Source organism: Petaurus breviceps, unplaced genomic scaffold, assembly GCF_028583685.1.
Source record: "Petaurus breviceps papuanus isolate PSGF00001 unplaced genomic scaffold, PetGlider_PUasm1.0 551, whole genome shotgun sequence".
NCBI lineage: Eukaryota > Metazoa > Chordata > Mammalia > Diprotodontia > Petauridae > Petaurus > Petaurus breviceps.
Window position 1 is genome coordinate 23,111,073 of NW_027186372.1, and position 18,979 is coordinate 23,130,051.

Sequence of the window (18,979 nt, forward strand, 5' to 3'; positions counted from 1 at the left end):
GAAATTTTCCCTTTTGTAACACCTGTCCCGAAGCCAATTGGTATGGGACTGTCTCCTTATTGGTGGCAATGAATGCCTTCTCCTTCGTGAGGGGCAGGAAGGAGTTGGCAAGAGATGAAAGGGCTTCAGTTCTTAGCCAATTCCCCTTTGGGACTCTTCAGGCCAAGCTTCAAGTCCAGAGTTGCTTTGGGCACTCTTGGTTTCCAGCTTTGAGGTAGAAGATGAAAGAGGCCAACTCCAATTCAGTTTGCTTAAGGAAAAGGTTCTGAGAAGGCACAAGAGGAGCTGGCAGTCTCCATCCTGTCCCTGTTCCCAATTTGCTACACTAGAGACTGTAGGGAGTTTCTCCTTGGGTGAGATCCAGGACGCTCTCTCTATTTTGCTTTCAGTGGGAGAATTCCTTAATTGTGTATTGTCCGGTTCAAATTCTCCTATTGATACCTTCTCAGACACTTTGTACGTTTGTATATAGTTATTTGAGGCCATATCTTTTATTGATGGAACTCTTCTTATATATTACCTCCTGTGAATTACCAATCCCTTCTGTTTTTCTTTGTCATTCTTATCATCCTCTGTATGGTATTTGGTTTGGCATATAAACATATACATATATGTGTATATATGTATACGTGTATATATATATATATATATACACACACATAAGTGTATGTGTATGTGCGGTTTTCTCTATTTTCAATTTTAAATCCTATTGATCAGATTTACAAGGCTTCAAGCAACTATATTTTTATGGGCTCTCATTCTATCCTATACCAAGAACCCATTATTCTTTTTCCAACCTGTGGTTCAGAAATCCAAAATCCTAGTCTTAGGCTTCATCTTCTTAGCTACTTGCAAATTCCTTCTGTTTCTTCTTATGGTCCTTAATTCAGAAGTAAGCCCACATTAAATCAGTTGTCTTGATTAAGCATCACCTGTACCTCTGAAGTCGTCTTTTTTTGCCTAGCACTTCAAAATTCTCTGAAATGCTTTCTGAATTTCTTCTTGTGATATCATTTGCTCCCCACCTGAATTAGTTTTGACAAGTCTTGGAGGTTCTCTGTTAGGTCCTGGATGTATGACCTTAGGAAAACAGCAGATCTCTTTAATGTTTGGAGCTTTGTTCTCATCATGTGGCTATTCTCCCCATCTGGTATAGATCTGCAGTTGATACAAACCTGGGAGCAATGACTAACATACTGTATGATAGTATCAAAAAAGTGCTCAATAGGCAAGAGCACTGGGATGAAATTGCTAAGATGAAATTCAATAGGGAAAACATAAAGCCTTTTACTTGGGTCTAAATAAAGTAACTTCACTAGTACAAGATAGGTAAACAAGCATTTATTAAGTACCTACTACATGCCAAGCTCCAAGTATAGTTAGACTGCAACTTGTCTGAAAAAGATCTGATGGTTTTAGCAGACTGAAAGCTCGATATAAGTCAGTGGTGTGATATGGTAGCCATGAGAAGCTAATGTGGCTTTGTACCTCATTAAAAGAGGCAAAGCTTCCAAGAATAGGCGGGTAGTAGTCCTACTGTACCATGACCTCATTAGACGTCACCTGGAGTATTTTTTTTTTCCAGTTCTGGGAGTCACTTTTAGAAGGATGTTGAGAAACTGGAGAGACTCCAGAAGAGGGAAACCAGAATGATGAAGGGTTTTGAACTGATGATATAGGAAGATTGGTTGCAGGAACTTTTCACATTTAACCTAGAGAAGGGAAGGCTCAGGAGGGATGAGCTCTCTGTCTTAAATTATTTGAATGGCTGTTATGTGGAAGATGAATTGGTCTTGCTCTCTTTGACCCTTGAAGACAGAACCAGGAACAATGTTTAGAAGCTGTGAAGAGGTAAATTAAGACTTGATATCAGGGAAAACTTCCTACACTTAGAGCTATCTGAAAGTAGAATGAAATTCCTGGAGAGGTGGTGGTTTCCTTCTCAGATGTCTTTGATCAAAGGCTATATGACCATGTGGTGATTAAAAAGGTTCGAGAAACATAATTTCTGGGTAATTTAATCATTTTATTAATAATGCCAACATTTTAATAAAAGTATTGTTATTTGGCCATCTCTCATAGACCAAAGAAAATCATGATGGGCTCACAGTTTATATACTCTTTGAAGAGTAGATGTCCCTGGAGGGGGATCGTTATCAACTCCAATTTGTTAACAATCAATGAAAGAAGGGGTGGCCAGGTGGCTCAGCAAGTAAGAGCACCGGCCCCAGTGTCAGGATGACCTGGGGATCAAATCTGAGCTCAGATACTTAGCACCACACCCAGAAATAACTGGCTGTGTAACCTTGAGCAAGTTACTTAACCCCAATTGCTTAAAAAAAAAAACAATTAATGAAAGAATGAATATTACAATGATGGGCTGAGACTGACATCATGTCACCCTTGGACTGAGAGACTATCTCTATACCCTTAGCCTTGGGCAATTTAGACAAAAGAGTCTGTCCCTACCCAAGGTTGATTGAATGGAATTCACTTCAGACTAGAGATTCCTTATAAGGTTGGATGTGATCAGATAGAGGAGGTTGACTCAACTTTTAGAGACTGAAGTCTTGAAAATAGAAAAAGGGGGATCTCTGAATCTCCCCAAATCATTGGTTATTAATAATCATTTCTCTTAACCACTTGTAAGGTACTTTTCAGTAGGGGTTCCATTGATGTATGGGTTGGACAAAATGACTGCTGATGCCCCTTCCAACTCTCAAATTGCATGGTTCTGTGTAGATTGTGAGCCACCCACATTTTCTCATCTCGTATAGTTCTTGTCGTCCAAGTAGTTGGAGGTCTTCTTTTAGGTCTTTTAACATTCAGTAACACCTAGTATGACATTCAGGCTGTAAACTTATCATCCCTTGGAATTGCTGCCTGACTGGCCTATCTCTTGTTCTGATTAAACATTTCATAGAAGATACATTTATACTATATTTTGCTTAGAAGCTATCATTAATACTATTTTGACACTTGTACTAACTATATGTCTCTCCATTGCCAATTGCAGACACCTTTAGAGTCTAAAATTTAGAATATTTAATTAATATAATATTTAAGGTAAATAATAGCTTTTTCCATACCCAAACAACACTAGTTGTATGTTCTTTCTCCTATTTCTGGATGATCATTCCTTAGAATACAAGAGATTGCTTCCTCCTGAGAGGATTCATATCTTTCTTCTGCAAGAAAAGCATCACGCCAATTATTTAGTTCCAGTGCTTAATAGTCCTTCTTTTCTTACTTCTCTAAGTAATGAGAAGTTGACCACTGAGGGTTTAGTCCTGGGAACATATGCAAGGGACCCAAGTGAGAGCTTGGAAAACCCTCTCTGGCAGTGAGTGATGACATAGAAGGGAGCAACCCAGCTCTTCTACCTCAGAGCATGCCTTCTGTGCCTGGTTTCTGTCTACTTGCTATATGGTAAAGGAAAGTCTTTTAATTGCCTGCTGGGTTGGAAATTAGTATGTATGCAAAAGGAACTTATCGACTGATTAGATCTCTTTTCATTACTGGTAGCAAGTCCAGCTTTGGTCTTCTTGGTTGGAGAAGGTCCTCAAGTCCTTCCCACTGGGGAGTCATGAGATCTGGAATGCTTTGCCTTCATCCTTATGACTATTCTTTTCATTGTTCTCAAGTGGACAATTGGGGATGTAACTACCTTATGAACTTTACAGGGTTGAAAAGAGCCAGCAGAATTTGCCAAAAGCTGTAGCCACCTAAGAAAAGACCTACTTGAATCAGCTTAACAGTGAATCAACCATGGCAACAGAGACCCTGTATTGGACAAGCAAGGGAGATACATCCACTTTGTACCCTAAAATGAACTTGATGGTGAGAACTTTAGCTATTTTAAAGTCTCTTCCAGGCACCAAGATGGTAGTGGGGATCATGTGCCCCAGTATTTGAGAGGGATGTTTTTGTACTTTAGTTCTTACTATATCTTTTCAGCAAATGTCCTTTTGTAAAAGCTAATTGGTTTCAAGGCTGGGGAACCTGGAGCCTCGAGGCCACATGTCACCTTGTAGGTCCTTAAGTGTGTCCCTTTGACTGAATTCAAACTTCACAAAACAAATCCCCTTAATAAAAGGATTTGTTCTGTAAAATGGCTGCCATTAGATGATATCACAGCAGTTAATTTTGATGGGGAATATACACCAGAATGGGGGCTTGAGCTGACATAGGAGAGAACCACATAATTCCTTTAGGTTACTCCTAGAACTGTAAGAGAAATATAGCCAGCCTGGAATACTAGCAGAGTATATGTGGGTTGGGAGAATATATCCAGGGCCTCGCACAGCTATATTGAGTTTTCCACTCTCTAATCTTCTGAAACAGATTAAGATTCCCTCAATTGAAATTTCCCTTCCTAAAATTTCTTACAGCATTTTGAGTGGGCTCCTCCTTTGTCTTTGTTATAGTTTGTATTGTCATATTTATTTGTGTACTTGTTATCTCCACTTTTGGTGTTTCGACACAAGGACTTTGCAATTTTCGACCTTTGTACCCTTAGTACCTAGGACTGTACCTTGTAATAGGATTAATAAATCTTTGCTCCATTGATATGAATTGATGGCTGCCAAGTCTGATGGTTTTCCTCTGTGGATTTTTCTAAAAAGACACTGTAAATTGTCCATGGTGTCTTTGAATACAGTTGGGTTACCTGGAAGCAAGAGAGAATTGTGTTGAACTGTTGGCTCTGAGTTCCATGCTCTAAAATCTGGTTGGTAAGAGAACCCTTGAGCAATCCCAGACTGCATCTTGGAGGAGTATGGTCTGGAGAACCCCTCCCTTATGAAGTGATAATGCTAGTAGTGAGATTAGGTAATCAAAACATAGAACTAGCCAGAACTAGTTTGGGAAGTACAGTCATTTGATGATTGTTAAGATATCTGATAGATTATTGTGAATGGGAGAAGAAGGGAAAATTGCAGGAGGGAGGTAATTTCCTTTCATTCCAAAGGCTTGTGGTCTGCCCCTTACTCTGTGAGGTTGAGGTTAGATTTAGAAAGTCAGTTCCCCAAGGGCGGGCAGAGACTGTGATAGCCTAATGAGGTGGTTCAGTGTAACACTCAGAATGTTAATGTGGTCCCCCAGTTTCTCACTTGTGAAGTGAATAAATTGACTTGGATTATCTTTTAGTCTGTGCTCTGGGATGCTGAAGACAAGGATTGTTCTAACAAATGTCAGGTCATTGAGGATTTGTTTGAGTGTGAGCCAGAGACCTCTTTATGTTGAACTTGTTTTTTTTTTTTTTTTTCAAGTTTGGAGGGCAGCTGACAGAGGAGGGGATACTAAATGGTGATATAAGGAGAAATTTGCAGAAAAGATTAATTTCTCAGGCAAGGGCTCGCATTGGATGACTTCTGAGATACTTGCAAGCTTTCATATCCTAAGACTCCAAGATTCTATGATTTTATAAAATGAGAGGAAAAGAGCCCATCTGGGAAATGAAGGACTCATTTAGGAAGATACTAGTAGCCCAGAGGTGAGCAGAGAGGAAGGAAAGGGGGAATTGAACAGCCTTGGAAGAGGAGGAACCCCGAGTCCAGAGCTACAACTAGAACAAGAAGTCACAAACCACAAGAGTAAACACATGAGAAATGACTTTTAATGTCTGACTTTTTCCCCCCCTAAAGTGCCAATGTTCAGTGAAGTACAGGGAAGGTCTGGACAGCGATTGCTGAGATCGCTGAGAGGTACAAAGTTAAATCACAAAACAAAACGCCACCGGTTTCCTCTTTGATTCACACTCGTACTTTCCCCACTGGGGTGCCCATGCACACACACACACATACATGCATACCACATACATAGACACTGTATATCTACTGTTATATACATATGTATATATATATAGAAATATATATAGCGCGACTCATTTCATATATGCTTATATTGTAGCTGTCACCTAGCATTTCCACAGCAGCTAAACATTGGGCTGTGTGTATTCCTTTTCACCTGCTCTGGGCCTAGATCTTCCTTGTAATTGGAAACAAGTCTGGCACCCGTGCACCCGCCAGAAATGCAGTTATCCTTTGCTCACTGCTTCCATCCTTTCAATTTCCCCTTGGGAACCTGTGTCTATTGAGTGTTGAACTTCCTTGCTCCCATATGTCTTCCCCAGGCAGGAAACCAGGTGTGGGGTCTGCCAATGAATGATGGAGCAGGATGAGGGGGGAATATGAAAGGTGGCTTCTTAGAACTGATTTGGCCCAAGGGGCATATTTTTTTTGAAGCCAACTTGGCCATTGGCCATGTTGGCAGCTACCTCGCAGCCACCATTGCTGTCCAGCCCTGGGTGTCTCTCATGTTCTGCTAGATACTTAAGGGTGAAGAGGTGGCCTGTGTCTCGGTGACGCCCTGGTGGCTCTGGGTGGGGTGGGCTCAGGAAGGTGCCAGAGCTCTTCCATTCTGAGAAAGTGTACATCTCCATCTGTGGGTGGGTGACCTTGCTCAGATACCCAGGGCTGGGGGTGGCTGAGTTGAGGGTCCTCTGGCTGCCGCTCAGGCAGCTCCCACTGTCATCCAGAGAGTCCTTGCGAGAATGTTCAAAGGAACCTCGATTCCATGCTCGGTAGTTGTAATTCCACCAGCCTAGTCGATTCCTCCGATGGCACTGGCATTTGAGGATGCGGAGGAAAGCGCGCTTGAATTCCTTGCTGGAGCAGGGATAGATAATGGGGTTGATGCAGCTGTTGAAATAGCCAAGCCAGAAGACCACTTTGAAGACAGTGTCTGGGGGCTTCAGAGTAGCAAACAGGGACCCTGCAGAGTAGAGAGACAATGGTAGAAAAGTAACAGTTCATCATCATCTTTCACTGTAACTCCCCACTTAAATGTCATAGCCTGCCATTGTTCCTCTCATAAATGTCTTCAATTCAGTGGTTCATACCAATGGCATTATTTTGGCAGACTACTTTTCTCTGTAAGGAAAGACTTAGGATGTCAGTACCCCACAGCAGGAAGCAACTGTACCCTAGTGATTAGCATAGCACTCAGAATGGTAATATGATATGGTTAGGCACAAAATCATCAACTTTTGGAACTTAAAGGGAGCTTAGAGTTCATTCTAGTTCAACCCCTTCCCTATCTTACAGATGAGAAAACTAAGGCCCAAAGAAGGGCCCAAAGCATTTGCCCAAAGTTGTACTGAAAAATCTGCCTTTCTGTCCAGTGTTCTCTCTTTCTTTTTGTTTAAGTTTTATTAAAACAGCAGTTATTTCCATGATATTTGTGGGATAGTCTCATAGTGATCCTTCCCTTAAAGAAAACCAGTTGACCCAGTGACATCATCTGGCAGCATATGTAATGTTCTATACTCATAGTTTGCTTCCCAGTTCTCCAAATAGAGGAGAGAGAAGCATTTCCTCATCTCTTCTCTGGGACTGTGATTAAGTATGATAATCACACAGCAGTGGACTTTATTTTACTGTTCATTTAGTTTACATTATTTTAGTTGGTGTGCATAGTTTCCCTTGTTCAGTTTACTTTATAGAATTATGGATTCATGGCTTATGAACTAGATGAGATCTTAGGAGTCATCTAGTCCAACACCTTAATTTTACAAATGAGGAAACTGATTGACCTTTTAGTGATGTCAAATGACTTGCCTATGGTTTCATAACTAATGTGTCTAAGGCAGGATTTGAACTCAGGTCTCATGAATCCAAATCTAGTATTCCTTCATTTATATTTGGCTTTGTAGTACATGACATGACTTTTTCTTTTCCTTACATCAAATTTACCTTCTTATTTTCATGTGACTTGAAGCATACACAGGATACCTTCAAACATCTTGAGGTAGGATTTGGACTCAGGTCTCATGATTTGGTTAAAAAAATTTTTTTTTGCTTGTTTTTTTGGAGGGCGATTGGGGTTAAGTGATTTGCCCAAGGTCACATATCTCATTTTTGTGTTAAGTGTCTGAGGCCAGATTTGGACTCAGGTCCTCCTGACTCCAGGGCTGGTGATCTATTCACTGCGCCACCTATCCGCCCCTGGTCTCATGACTTTGAATCTAGAATTCCTTCATTTACTAGATGGCTTTGCAATGCTCCACATGATTTTTTTTCCTTGCAGAAAATTCACCTTTTTAATTATACATAACTCATTTAAAAGTGAGCTCAAGGCAGTTAGATAGCACAGTTGATATAGAGAAACTGCCCTAGAGTCAGGAGAACCTAAGTTCAAATTTGGCTTCAGATGGTTGTGTGACCCTGGGCAAGTCTCTTAACCCCAACTGCCTTGGGGGGAAAAAGAAAGAGAGAAAGAAAGTTGAGTTCAAGTCCAGGAGCTTACTCAAGCCAACAAATGTGTTAGGGAAAGAGTGGTGGGGAAACCTTTGGGTAGAAAAGCCTAAAATGAGAGGATTAGACTAGAAGATCTCTAAGGTATCTGTCTAGCTTTCATATTCTGTGAACCTTGAGACCAACCATTGATAGCATGGGTCTTGCCTATAATAGCCACTTGATAAATGTTTTAGATGAATTGAGTTGCACTGAATTCCTACACTGATTCTCCATCTCACCATGGAGGGGCAGTGTCAGCTTCTATCTTGGTAGGATAAGAGACTGAGTCAGCAATAGCCTCCCAGGGTCTGGCCAGGGAGGCATAAGATTCCAAACATATTTCTTGACCTCCCTCCCCTTAAAACAGAACAGTAGTAGGCAGGAGCAGGGGCCCCTTTATACTATGCATACCTTGCTCTAGTGGTCAGCCCAAGGACTTAGTTAATTAGAGAAATAATTGGCATCATTGGATCCAAGCAGGAGCAGGAAGCCTACTAATATTCCATTTTTTTTGGAGGGGAGGGAATGTATCTGAACCCCACAATATGTTTGTCACAGGAGTTTGAAGGAACCAAGAGGGAACAAACCAGTACTTCTCTTGCCAAATGGGTAGTAGGATCTTGTGGAAACAAGCTGGGACTGAGAGTCAGGCTATCTAGCTTGTATTCTTGGTCATATCACTAACTCACTGTGGGACCTTGGGGAAGTCACTTGGCCTCTCTCTTAGTTTCCTTATTTATAAAAGGGTTTATAAAAATTATTTTTAAAAGTGAGTACTGAATAAAATGACTGAGAAGTTGAAGTTAATATCCACAAAGGAGGTATTTATTATTTCCTTCTTCTTTTGGGAGAGAGATGAGGTGGGGAGCAGATGTTTGATTAAGACCATGTACATCATCACTTAAATATTCCTATGACCTTCTAAGTTTTTCTCCGGAGAGACTATAAAGAACAAGGATGAAAGGATATTATTGTAACAATTTCAACATATTGAAAAGCTTTCCCCCCCCACCCCTTTTTTTCCCTTTTGAATCAAACCTATAATTTCATTGACATAGGGAACTCAGTGAGAAAACTCCTACCAATGCAGGTAGGCAGCTTTAGCTTATAGCCTTAGAGTGTCTGAGAGGTTGCCCAGAGTGTACAAGCTCAGACAACACCAATACCACAACACCACTGCTGCTGCTACTCCTACTATTAAGGTTACTACTGAAACTATTACTACTACTACTGTCACTATTACTACTGCTACTACTAGTAGTATTACTACTATTACTACTACTACCACCACTATTACTATTGCTACTACTACTACTATTACTACTATCACTGCTACTACTACTATTACCACCACCACCACCACCACCAGGTAGGGAGATATGTGCTTGGAGCTTACTATGATGAATGGTGAATTAGTAATAGCAGGTTTTAGTTTGACATTGTACAGATATAGTAAGACACATTAGACTGCCATTGGGTGAGAGGAGGATGTTAAAAAGTTTGAGTGGTAATTAAGCAGAGTGGGAGCTCCTTATAGCACACCACATTCTCTTAAGGATTTGGCTACAGAACAAATCCTTGTAATAAAAGCCTGATATAATAGCCAGCCTTCACAGCAACTGTTAGTCCTGTCTCCTTTATAAAGTCCATCGGATGTAGAGCTTCCTGCCAGGTGTTCACTCAATTCTAAGGACAATGACAAGAGTGATTGAACGTGTTTAGAAAGTCAACCATGCCTAACCTGAAAGCATGGAAAAAAAAACTCTGGACTTGGAGTCAGGAGACACAGGTTTGAATCCTTGCTCTGTCACTTACTATTTTTGTGTCATGATTTGATCTTTCTGAGCTTTAATTTCCTCATCTGTAAAATGGGGAAAATAACAACTTACCCTGCCTATGTCACAGGGCTGTTAGGAAGATCAAACAAGTGAAAAGGTCTATAGTTTGTAAAACCCTGCAAAAATTTAAGTTATGATTCCTGCTCTTTTCACTTGGTCCAGGCTGTCCCAAAGAGTCATACTAATACTTTGTCCAGGCTTCTGGGAAGATGAAGGTATGCCTCTAGGCTTGTGGCTTTCTGATTAATTTATTCCTATTGTAGGCTCTTAGGATGTTCCAAGGCAGGCATCAGCAAACTAGACCAAGGGCCATTGAGCAAAGAATGGTTTTTACATTTTAAAATACAATGAAATGTTATTAAAATGTAAAAACCTGGGGGCAGAACAAAAAAAGGTAGGCAGAATTTGGCTTGAAGACAGTAATTTGCCAACCTCTACTCTAAGGTTATCCTTGTTTTAGACTGTGGGGCTTGACCCCACATGGGATGTGACCCACAATTTAAGAAGCATTGAAGGAGTCGTAAATGGAAAAAATTTAAGAAGTTTTGTTCTAGGGAACCTACTTTCTTTTCAGTTGGGCAAGCATATTCCGAAAAGAAACCAGTGGCCATAGGATTGTCTTACCAATAGAGGAAATAGTTCACCATCTATATACTGTAATTACTGGATTTCTGGGAATGGTTTTCTTCTACTAGTCCTCTTTCCCTTCATCTTCCTTCCCAACCAGACCCTTTAAAAATTTTCCCAATGGTGATTTATTCCTTTAGTTAAAGGCCTCTGTAATTCCCTCCCCACTCTCCTGTCCAAGGAAACACTAAATCTGTGGTTAGTCATTTGAACTGTAGTATGAATGAGTTTCAGAAACTTTCATGACAAGTTTTCATAGGTCACTGAGTTCCTGAATGGTGATGGAGAGAATACACCAAAGAGGGAAAGGACAGAGAGCGGAGAGACTGGGAAAGCAAAAAATGTGTATTTTTACCATGTTGCTTAGGGCTGGTGCTGATGACAGAACTCTGTTTCTCTTCCAAAGGATTCCAAATTTAGAGCTAATATCTCAGCCACAGCTCTGCAGCTTCTCTACCCCTAAATAAAGACGAGCTGGCAGATACCTGATTAGAAACTCCCAGGCAGCTTCCTCTCCCATCAAGTTCAACTTTGTTTTCAGAGCCTGAATCTTGCCCCAATGTTTCAATTGATTAACATTTGAATGGGGGTAACTGATGGGCAGCCAAGGGCCTCAGAGTATTAACTATATATATGCCACTTCCCTACTCAAAAACCTTTCATGACTTCACATTCCCTATGGAATAAAAGTCCAAATTCCCTTGCTTGGCACTCAGTGCTCTATAATTTGGCCCTATCTATATGCTCCAGTTCCTTGTGCCTCCCTGAAAGGTGACCTGTGTGCTCTTCTGCCTTTGTGCCTTTAATCTATAATGCCATCCCATCCCTTTCTACCTACCTAACTTTTATCTATCACTTAAGTATCACAATTAAGTCTTAGGTCTGTTAAACTTTCTCTGACTGCCTTAGCTTGAAGTGACCCATTCTTCCTCTTAATGGTACATGTTTTCTCCCACTCATTTGGGATCATTCCACATGGACTTGTTATGTTTTCCTCCACGGGGAGTATATTTTGTCTTCTCAATTACATAATAAGCTTCTGGAGGACAAGGGCTGTATGCTATACAAGTTTGTCTCTCTCAGAGCATGTAACAGAAATATTGAGCAACATCATTGCACAACAAGTATTTATTAATTGATAGAACCCTAATTCTCCAATTGCTTCACTCATGCTGTTCATTGTATCTGGAATGGCCTCTCATGGACTCTTCTCTTATCTAAATCTAATCTATCCTTCAAAGCTCATCTGGAAGGCTTTCCCTTTATGAAGTCTTTTCCAGCCACTCCATCCCATATACATCTTCTCCTCCTCCAATTCTGATTACTATCACTTTCTTGATGTTATGGTACTCTTAGGAAACAAAGGATGAACAATGGTCTATGAGTAGTAGTAGCTACCCCACTGGGAACCCAGCTGGCCAATTTCAGTTGGGTAATGCAGCTCCTTCCTTCCTTCCTTCCTTCCTTCCTTCCTTCCTTCCTTCCTTCCTTCCTTCCTTCCTTCCTTCCTTCCTTCCCTCCTTCCTTATTTCCTTCCTCCTTCCTTATTTCCTTCACTCCTTCCTCTCCCTTCTTCCTTCGCTTTCTCCTCTCCCTCTGTCCTCTTGTGAGTGCTCTCCCCAAATGAATATAAATTTTGATTGCTGAAACCTCAAGAGATATCTTGGGTTTTACAGGCTAGCTTTCTTTTTTAAGGACCATGCCTTAAACCCAAATCACTCTGGCTCTCAATGATTGGCCAAAAATAGGTCCCAGCCCGAGCCTCACTTGGTCATTGTTTAGACTATTATGGCTTGGTCCTTTGCTCTGGAAGAGGACCAAAGTGACATCACTATGCTAGAGTCAAGTTTCGGTGTGTCCAGCTGTGACTGATCAGACCAATAGAAGCTCAGATGCTCTACCACAGGTCGGGCACAAATAGTCCATGTGAACATTTGAGGTGCATTCTCTAAATTTGCCCATCTCATGTTTTTTTTTTTTTGAGCTACTTCAATTCTGCTTTGCTCATAGAGCAAAGTACCTTCTCTGACGTGGGCACGCCATGCTGAGCGGTCCTGTGCCAGTGTCTCCCATGTCACATAATTAGTTCCAAATTTTTTTCTTTCTTTTTTGCTTTTTGAAGGGCAGTTGGGGTTAAATGTCTTGCCTAAGGTCACATGGCTAGTTTTGTGTTAAGTGTCTGAGGCCGGAGTTGAACTCAGGTCTTCCTGACTCTAGGGCTGGTGCTCTATTCACTGCGCCACCTAGCTGCCCCTAATTCCAAATTTCTTGAGAGAGACCTTGAGAATGTCTTTGTGTTGCTTCTTCTGAGCACCATGTGAGCACTTGCCCTCTGCCAGTTCTCCATAAAATATATTTGTGCATATGTTTTGCATCTGAACAGTGTGGCTAGCCCATCTGAGTAGTACTCTCTGAAGCAGCGTTGAATGTTTGGCAATTTAGTTCATGAAAGAACTTCAGTGTCTGGTATCTTATCCTGCCAGGTGATCTTCAGAAATCTATCATAGCTCAGAATGAGTGTAAATAGCAGTTGTTTCTGTTTGGGCCAGAAACCTTGAGGGTCTTCCTCTTCCAGACGGATTTTGTTTTTTCATTTTGGACTAGGTAAAAGAGGCCATTCTTTTCCTCATTTCTTAACTAGCCTTAATTACTGAATGGGCATTGCCTCAGTCAACCTGAGACCTGGGAAAGACCTTAGCTTAAAAAGGCCAAGGTCTCCCACTGCATCAGGGGCCGTCTCCAGTCATCTTGACCTATATCTTGCCGCTGGACTCAGATGACTGGGAGTGAGGAGAGAGTGAGGCTGCTGACTTTGCCCAGCCCTCTCTCACTTAAATCCAATTCACTTGCAAGTCATGACACCACTTTTCTGATGTCACGGTCTTCTTCCAGAATGAAGGACAAACAACAAATCCCTTTTATGGTGAATCCCACATAGTTTGTCATTTAATTGTTTTCTAATCTCTCAGGGCCTCGGTTTCCTTCTCTGTTAAGTGAGTGGGTTGGATTGGATGATCTCTAAGTTTCCTTCAACATCATTCCTTCTGTGATTCTACAAAGCTCTGCTTTAATAGTCAAAAGAGAAATTAAAGGAAAAACAAGAGGATTTTTTTTTGTCTGAACAAATAGGGCTTATGGAACTTGTTTCTTTCTTCCCAGGTTAGTGCTAGTTCAGGACTGGGGATGATTCTTTGGATGAAAGCCTCCATAAAGAAACATACCATGATTATATTCTTTAGTATTTGGCTGAGGGAGGGAGAGAAAGGAATCAGTGAAGTACCAATGATAAGATGCCTTTTGTTATTATCCTGTCTTATCTCTTTCATCCTTCCTTTCAGCATTACATTAATTTCCCCCTCTTCTTTCTGACTCACTCATTTATTTTCTCCTTTCACTGGTAGTGCAGTGATCTAAAGCTTTTCTTGTAACCAAACTGGCTTTTGAAATTGGATTAGATTGGTTGGGTGACAGCCTGGAAAGGTTATTCTTACTTCCCTCTGCATACCTACGTTCTACCTTATACTGTATCTTTTTATATCTCTCTTATTTCTTCCCATTTCTTTGATGCATCATGCTATATATAGTTGGAAGAGTCCTGAGTTCAAGGCTTGAGCTCTAACCCTACCACTTAATAGGGATGTAATTTTGGCCAAATTACACATCCTCTCTGGTGAGAAGTTTACTTAAGCTACCTATCTCACAGCGTCCTTGTGACAAGCAAGAGATGTAAAGGGGGTTTCCAGATATGAAGGCACACTTACATACACACATTATTATTAGATGGGAAAGGCATCCTGGGAAGAGGGGTACATAGGAAAGTGGAATGACTTGTGAAAATTCATTCAGTTAGCTATCGCTCACTTCTCAAGTAGTAACCTCTCTTTGGGTGTTTGTGGTACAGTGGAAAGGGCATTGGAACTGGAGTGGGAGGTGCTAAGCTCCCATCCTACCTCTGAAACTTACTACCTGCCTCAGTTTTCCTCATCTGTAAAATGAAGGCATTGGATTAAATGACCTCTGAGGTCTTATCCAACTCTAGAGCTGTGATCCTATGGAGTACTTATTCACCATCTCCATGATGAGAATGGAGGTGAGCACCCAATCCTTATGCTACATTCAAAGAACTGCTTTGTACAATGGAAAATTTTGGAATCAAAGGATGTAGGCTCAGGTCCTGTCTCTGTTACCTATCTACAAGTATTTAACTTTAGCTGAGTATTTAACCATTACCTATGTAACCTTGGACAAGTCACTTAACCTTTATTTGCCTCTGTTTCCCCAACTGTACAATGAGAAGATTGGTCTATATGACCCCTTTGCAGCTCATTCTCTAGAATCCTTTGGAGATGCAGAAGAATGTGTGTACTCGACACTGGCTGATGTCCTGTTGCTGCTTCCTTCACTAATTTAGCTTTCTAAGTGAACCTGCCAATTCAATACAAAAATGAAGTTTAAGAAAGTGGGGTAGATTCCACAGGGGAATGAAGGAAGTTAAACTAAGAAAAGGACTGTTGGCTTTGAGTAAAATGGCAGTTTTGGCTAGCGAAAAGTAAAAGCTGATAACCATTCCACGATATCACCACCTCATGAAAGTCTGTACAGGAGAGCGTCAAGGGACAAGGGATGTTTAGCCCATAAATTCTTCCTTGATGTACAAATGGCAAAGCCAAAAGCTAAATTCAGAGAGGGAAAGGAAGGGCAACATTTTCATAAGACAGGGAAACAAAACAAAACAGAACATGAGCTCAACGGAAAGGAGAGAGCCAGGCAGTAAAAGAGCAAAAAGATTCTGATTCTGAAAAAGAATTATTTTGTTATGCTTCATTTTGGATGTAAAGTGAAAGACAGATGGATAGACAAGGAGGCCAGAGGGGTCTCTGGTTATTCTTCAGGATGAGTGCTATATTGTTCTCCTGGCACTCAGGGCAGTCTGGCAGTCCTTGCCTGCCCATCTCCTGGAGCTCAATTCTCTTCTTGGTCATGTAAAAGGACGTATCACCCAGGAACAGAGAATGCTTCCCTCCCTGTTCTTCCTGTCTCTTTCTGCTATGATATTTTATCCCCAATCCTAAATATGTCACTGAGACTTAGTGGTTTGTTATGAAAGAGAGATCCATTGCTGCCAGGGGCAAGCATTTAGGAAAAAAAAAAGAAACAACCCATCTACCTGTTCAGAGGTAGCTTTTGGAACACACAAAGGCATGGGTCCTTAGTCCCTCCTCTTTCTCTGCCCATTTCAAACTTACTGCTTCAGGCTGGAGGTGACAGCACCAGTATTTCTGAGTCATAACCAAATGGGATTCAATAGAGATAATGAAAAACACTTATTTGCAAAGAATTACATTTGGCAGGTGGATACCCATCCCTTTCAATCATACTTTCTAAAAGATGCAATTGGAGAAAGCACCAACAATGGTCATTCGCCTGTTCTCCAGACTCTGGTGAAAGGGTGGCAGGATATCACGATATACTCATTTTGATTTCTGCAAGTCAAACCAGATTTCAGGTGTATGCTCTAACATACTGTAGCACTCTATTCCCATCATTTCCATCTATTCATTCATTTACCCCCTCCCTAATTCATTCAGCTGGCCACTTATGGAAAAAAAGAATGAAGCATACAGTTTTTGCTCTCAAGAAGCTTATTGTTTGAGTACAGACATTTTAGAAAGATCTGTGATCTGAGGATGTAGATTACCCCTGTGGAAATGCTCTACCAAAGCAAATCAAAATCGATCTATGACTTAATTGTGAAGCCTTAAGAAGCTTCCAGAGGCACATTTAGTGACTTGCCCAGAGGTCATACAGCTAGAAAATGTCAGAGGCAAGATTTGAACCCAGATTATCCTGACTTTAAATCTGGCTCTACCAATATATGACAATGCTTCTATTGTTTTCTAAAAAAGTGGGACTAGAATAGATACAATGCCCCCCTCCCCCTTTTATGTGAAGATGCAATAAGAAATACAAAGTGTTTTGCTACTTTAGAGGAAAGAGAAATAATTCCTTTTCTTTTTTTTGTCTTTTGGAGGGGAGAAGGTAGGGCAATTGGGGTTAAGTGACTTGCCCACAGTCACACAGCTAGTAAGTGTTAAGTGTCTGAGGTCACATTTGAACTCAGGTCCTCCTGACTCCAGGGCCCGTGCTCTTATTCACTGCACCACCTAGCTGCCCCAAGAGAAATTATTACTACCTGTGGGAATCAGAGAAAGCTTAATAGCAAAGAGAACACTGAAATAGAGTAGACTGTTATGTAATAAAATTAACAACAGATCATTTCAGCTAAGGCAGGAGCTTGGAAAGTGGATTACTATTCTGTTTTGTTTTATTCTTGTTAGTTTAATAATCATCCAACATGGTTTGGAAAGTAAATACACAAAACCAGTTCCTTAGGATCATAGGCCTTAGAGCTGGAAAGGACCTTAGACATTATCTAGTCCATCCTCCTCATTTTACAGATGAGGAAATTGGGGTTTGCATTTATCCAAAGCCAGGTGGTAAATGTCAGAACCAGGATTTAAACCCAGATCTTCTGACTTTAAATCGAGGGTAAGGGCCATTCAAAAATGGTAAAGTATTTTTCAGTTAATGAAAATTGGTCGGTAAACTGGATCCCAAGTTTAATTGCTATAATTTGATGGGAAGATATAGCACTGCTTACTAATTAGAAAATAGCAATGTAACTAATTAATTCAATCCCTCAGTGTTACATGGTTGAAGTTCATGGTTATAGTTGTAACTCCGAAGACATTCCAGAAGGCTAACAAGAATGAAAAGCTCACACAGATATTAATATGGTTAATCTAGATTGCTTCATTAATCGCTGGTTCTCCTTCTTAATAATGCATCTGCTGATACTATTTATGTTCCATTCTCTGTCTCATGACCACATTCTTTTGTTCAGAGATTTAAATTGTGCCCATTCATTTCTCTCTTGAATTTACAGCTAGCATTAAACTTCCTCTGGCTTACGTAGTCCTTTGCTTCTTGAATGGAAACAAATTTATGCCCAGATTTCCAATTTAATTTCAAAACAGCCTCACTCTTATTTTTAAACTCACTATGTTTTCAAGAAAAAAAAAATGGAACCACTAGAAGAAAAAGTTGCCTATTTTAGCCAAGTATTTTCTACCTAGGCGATGCAGCATAGTGGATTGAGAAGAATGTTACTGTGGTTAAATCATTAAATCTCCTTGAGCCTCCATTTCATCATCTGTAAAATGGTATAATAATATTGGTATGACCTATTTCAGAAGGTTGTTCTGTGCTATTATTACTAGAACAAGAAGGATATGAAACCATGTTCTTTTTGGGACTGTATTCCCAGAATTTTGTGTGATAGTTCATTTAGCTGGTTACCCAAGAAACTCCATGAAGGGCTAGCAGGTGAGATTGGAGATGTTGGACAGAGCTGAGCAGGTATAAACTGAAGAAGGGGAGGAAGAGAATAAATGAGTGCAGAGCTACAGGAATTGTCTGGGCTGTGTCTCCTCCTACTGATATTGGTATATACCAGGTGAGACTTTTTGACGTGGTCGCGTTTTGGTGGTAGTATATATGAAGCTTCAGTTACTGGGGGGATCCTGAAGATTCACTGGTCTAGCACTAAGATAACAGCATCTCAGTAATCAAGATGCAATGCCTTCAATGTTCATCAAATGGACAGGACCATTAATACACCGTTTACTGCTACCATATCTTGAGTGCTGTATTGATTTAACAACATGGGATGAAGACCAACTGGCCTCATAATCTTTAGTTCCTAGAGGTTGGGAGGAAGTTTTGTGAAATTGGGGGTAAGGGTATGCTGCTTATCATTACTTTAATATTATTTTTCTTGAATTTTTATTCAAGTAAATGTCCTTTGCCTCACTATGATGAATGTGTGTGTGTATGTGTATGTGCTCATGTGCATGAGTGAGCACACATGCACACATGCACCCATGTCTGTCTAGTTAAGATTCAGATGGAAAATGGGAATTTGTAAGCAATTGAATATAGACCAAATAGACTCTAGTTACTTGCAGGTAGAATTAAGGGGATATATCTCTCTGTCTCTCTATCTCTTTCATATCTCTCTGTTTCTCTATCTCCTTCATCTCTCTCTCTCTCTCTCTCTCTCTCTCTCTCTCTCTCTCTCTCTCTCTCTCTCTCTCTCTCTCTCTCTCCCTCTCTCTCTCTCTCTCTCTCTCTCTCTCTCTCTCTCTCTCTCTCTCT

The 18,979-nt window shown here is 40.6% G+C and overlaps 1 protein-coding gene across 1 annotated transcript in view; it reads right to left on the minus strand.

Moving 5' to 3' along the window:
- Window positions 1-5,597: 5,597 nt before the first annotated feature.
- ADRA1B (adrenoceptor alpha 1B) overlaps window positions 5,598-18,979 on the minus strand; it is a 38,381-nt gene continuing 24,999 nt past the window's right edge. The window contains exon 2 of the mRNA XM_069102471.1: window positions 5,598-6,774. Coding sequence (XP_068958572.1) covers window positions 6,206-6,774 — 569 coding nt within the window. The 3' untranslated portion in view covers window positions 5,598-6,205. The remainder of the gene's footprint in view (window positions 6,775-18,979) is intronic.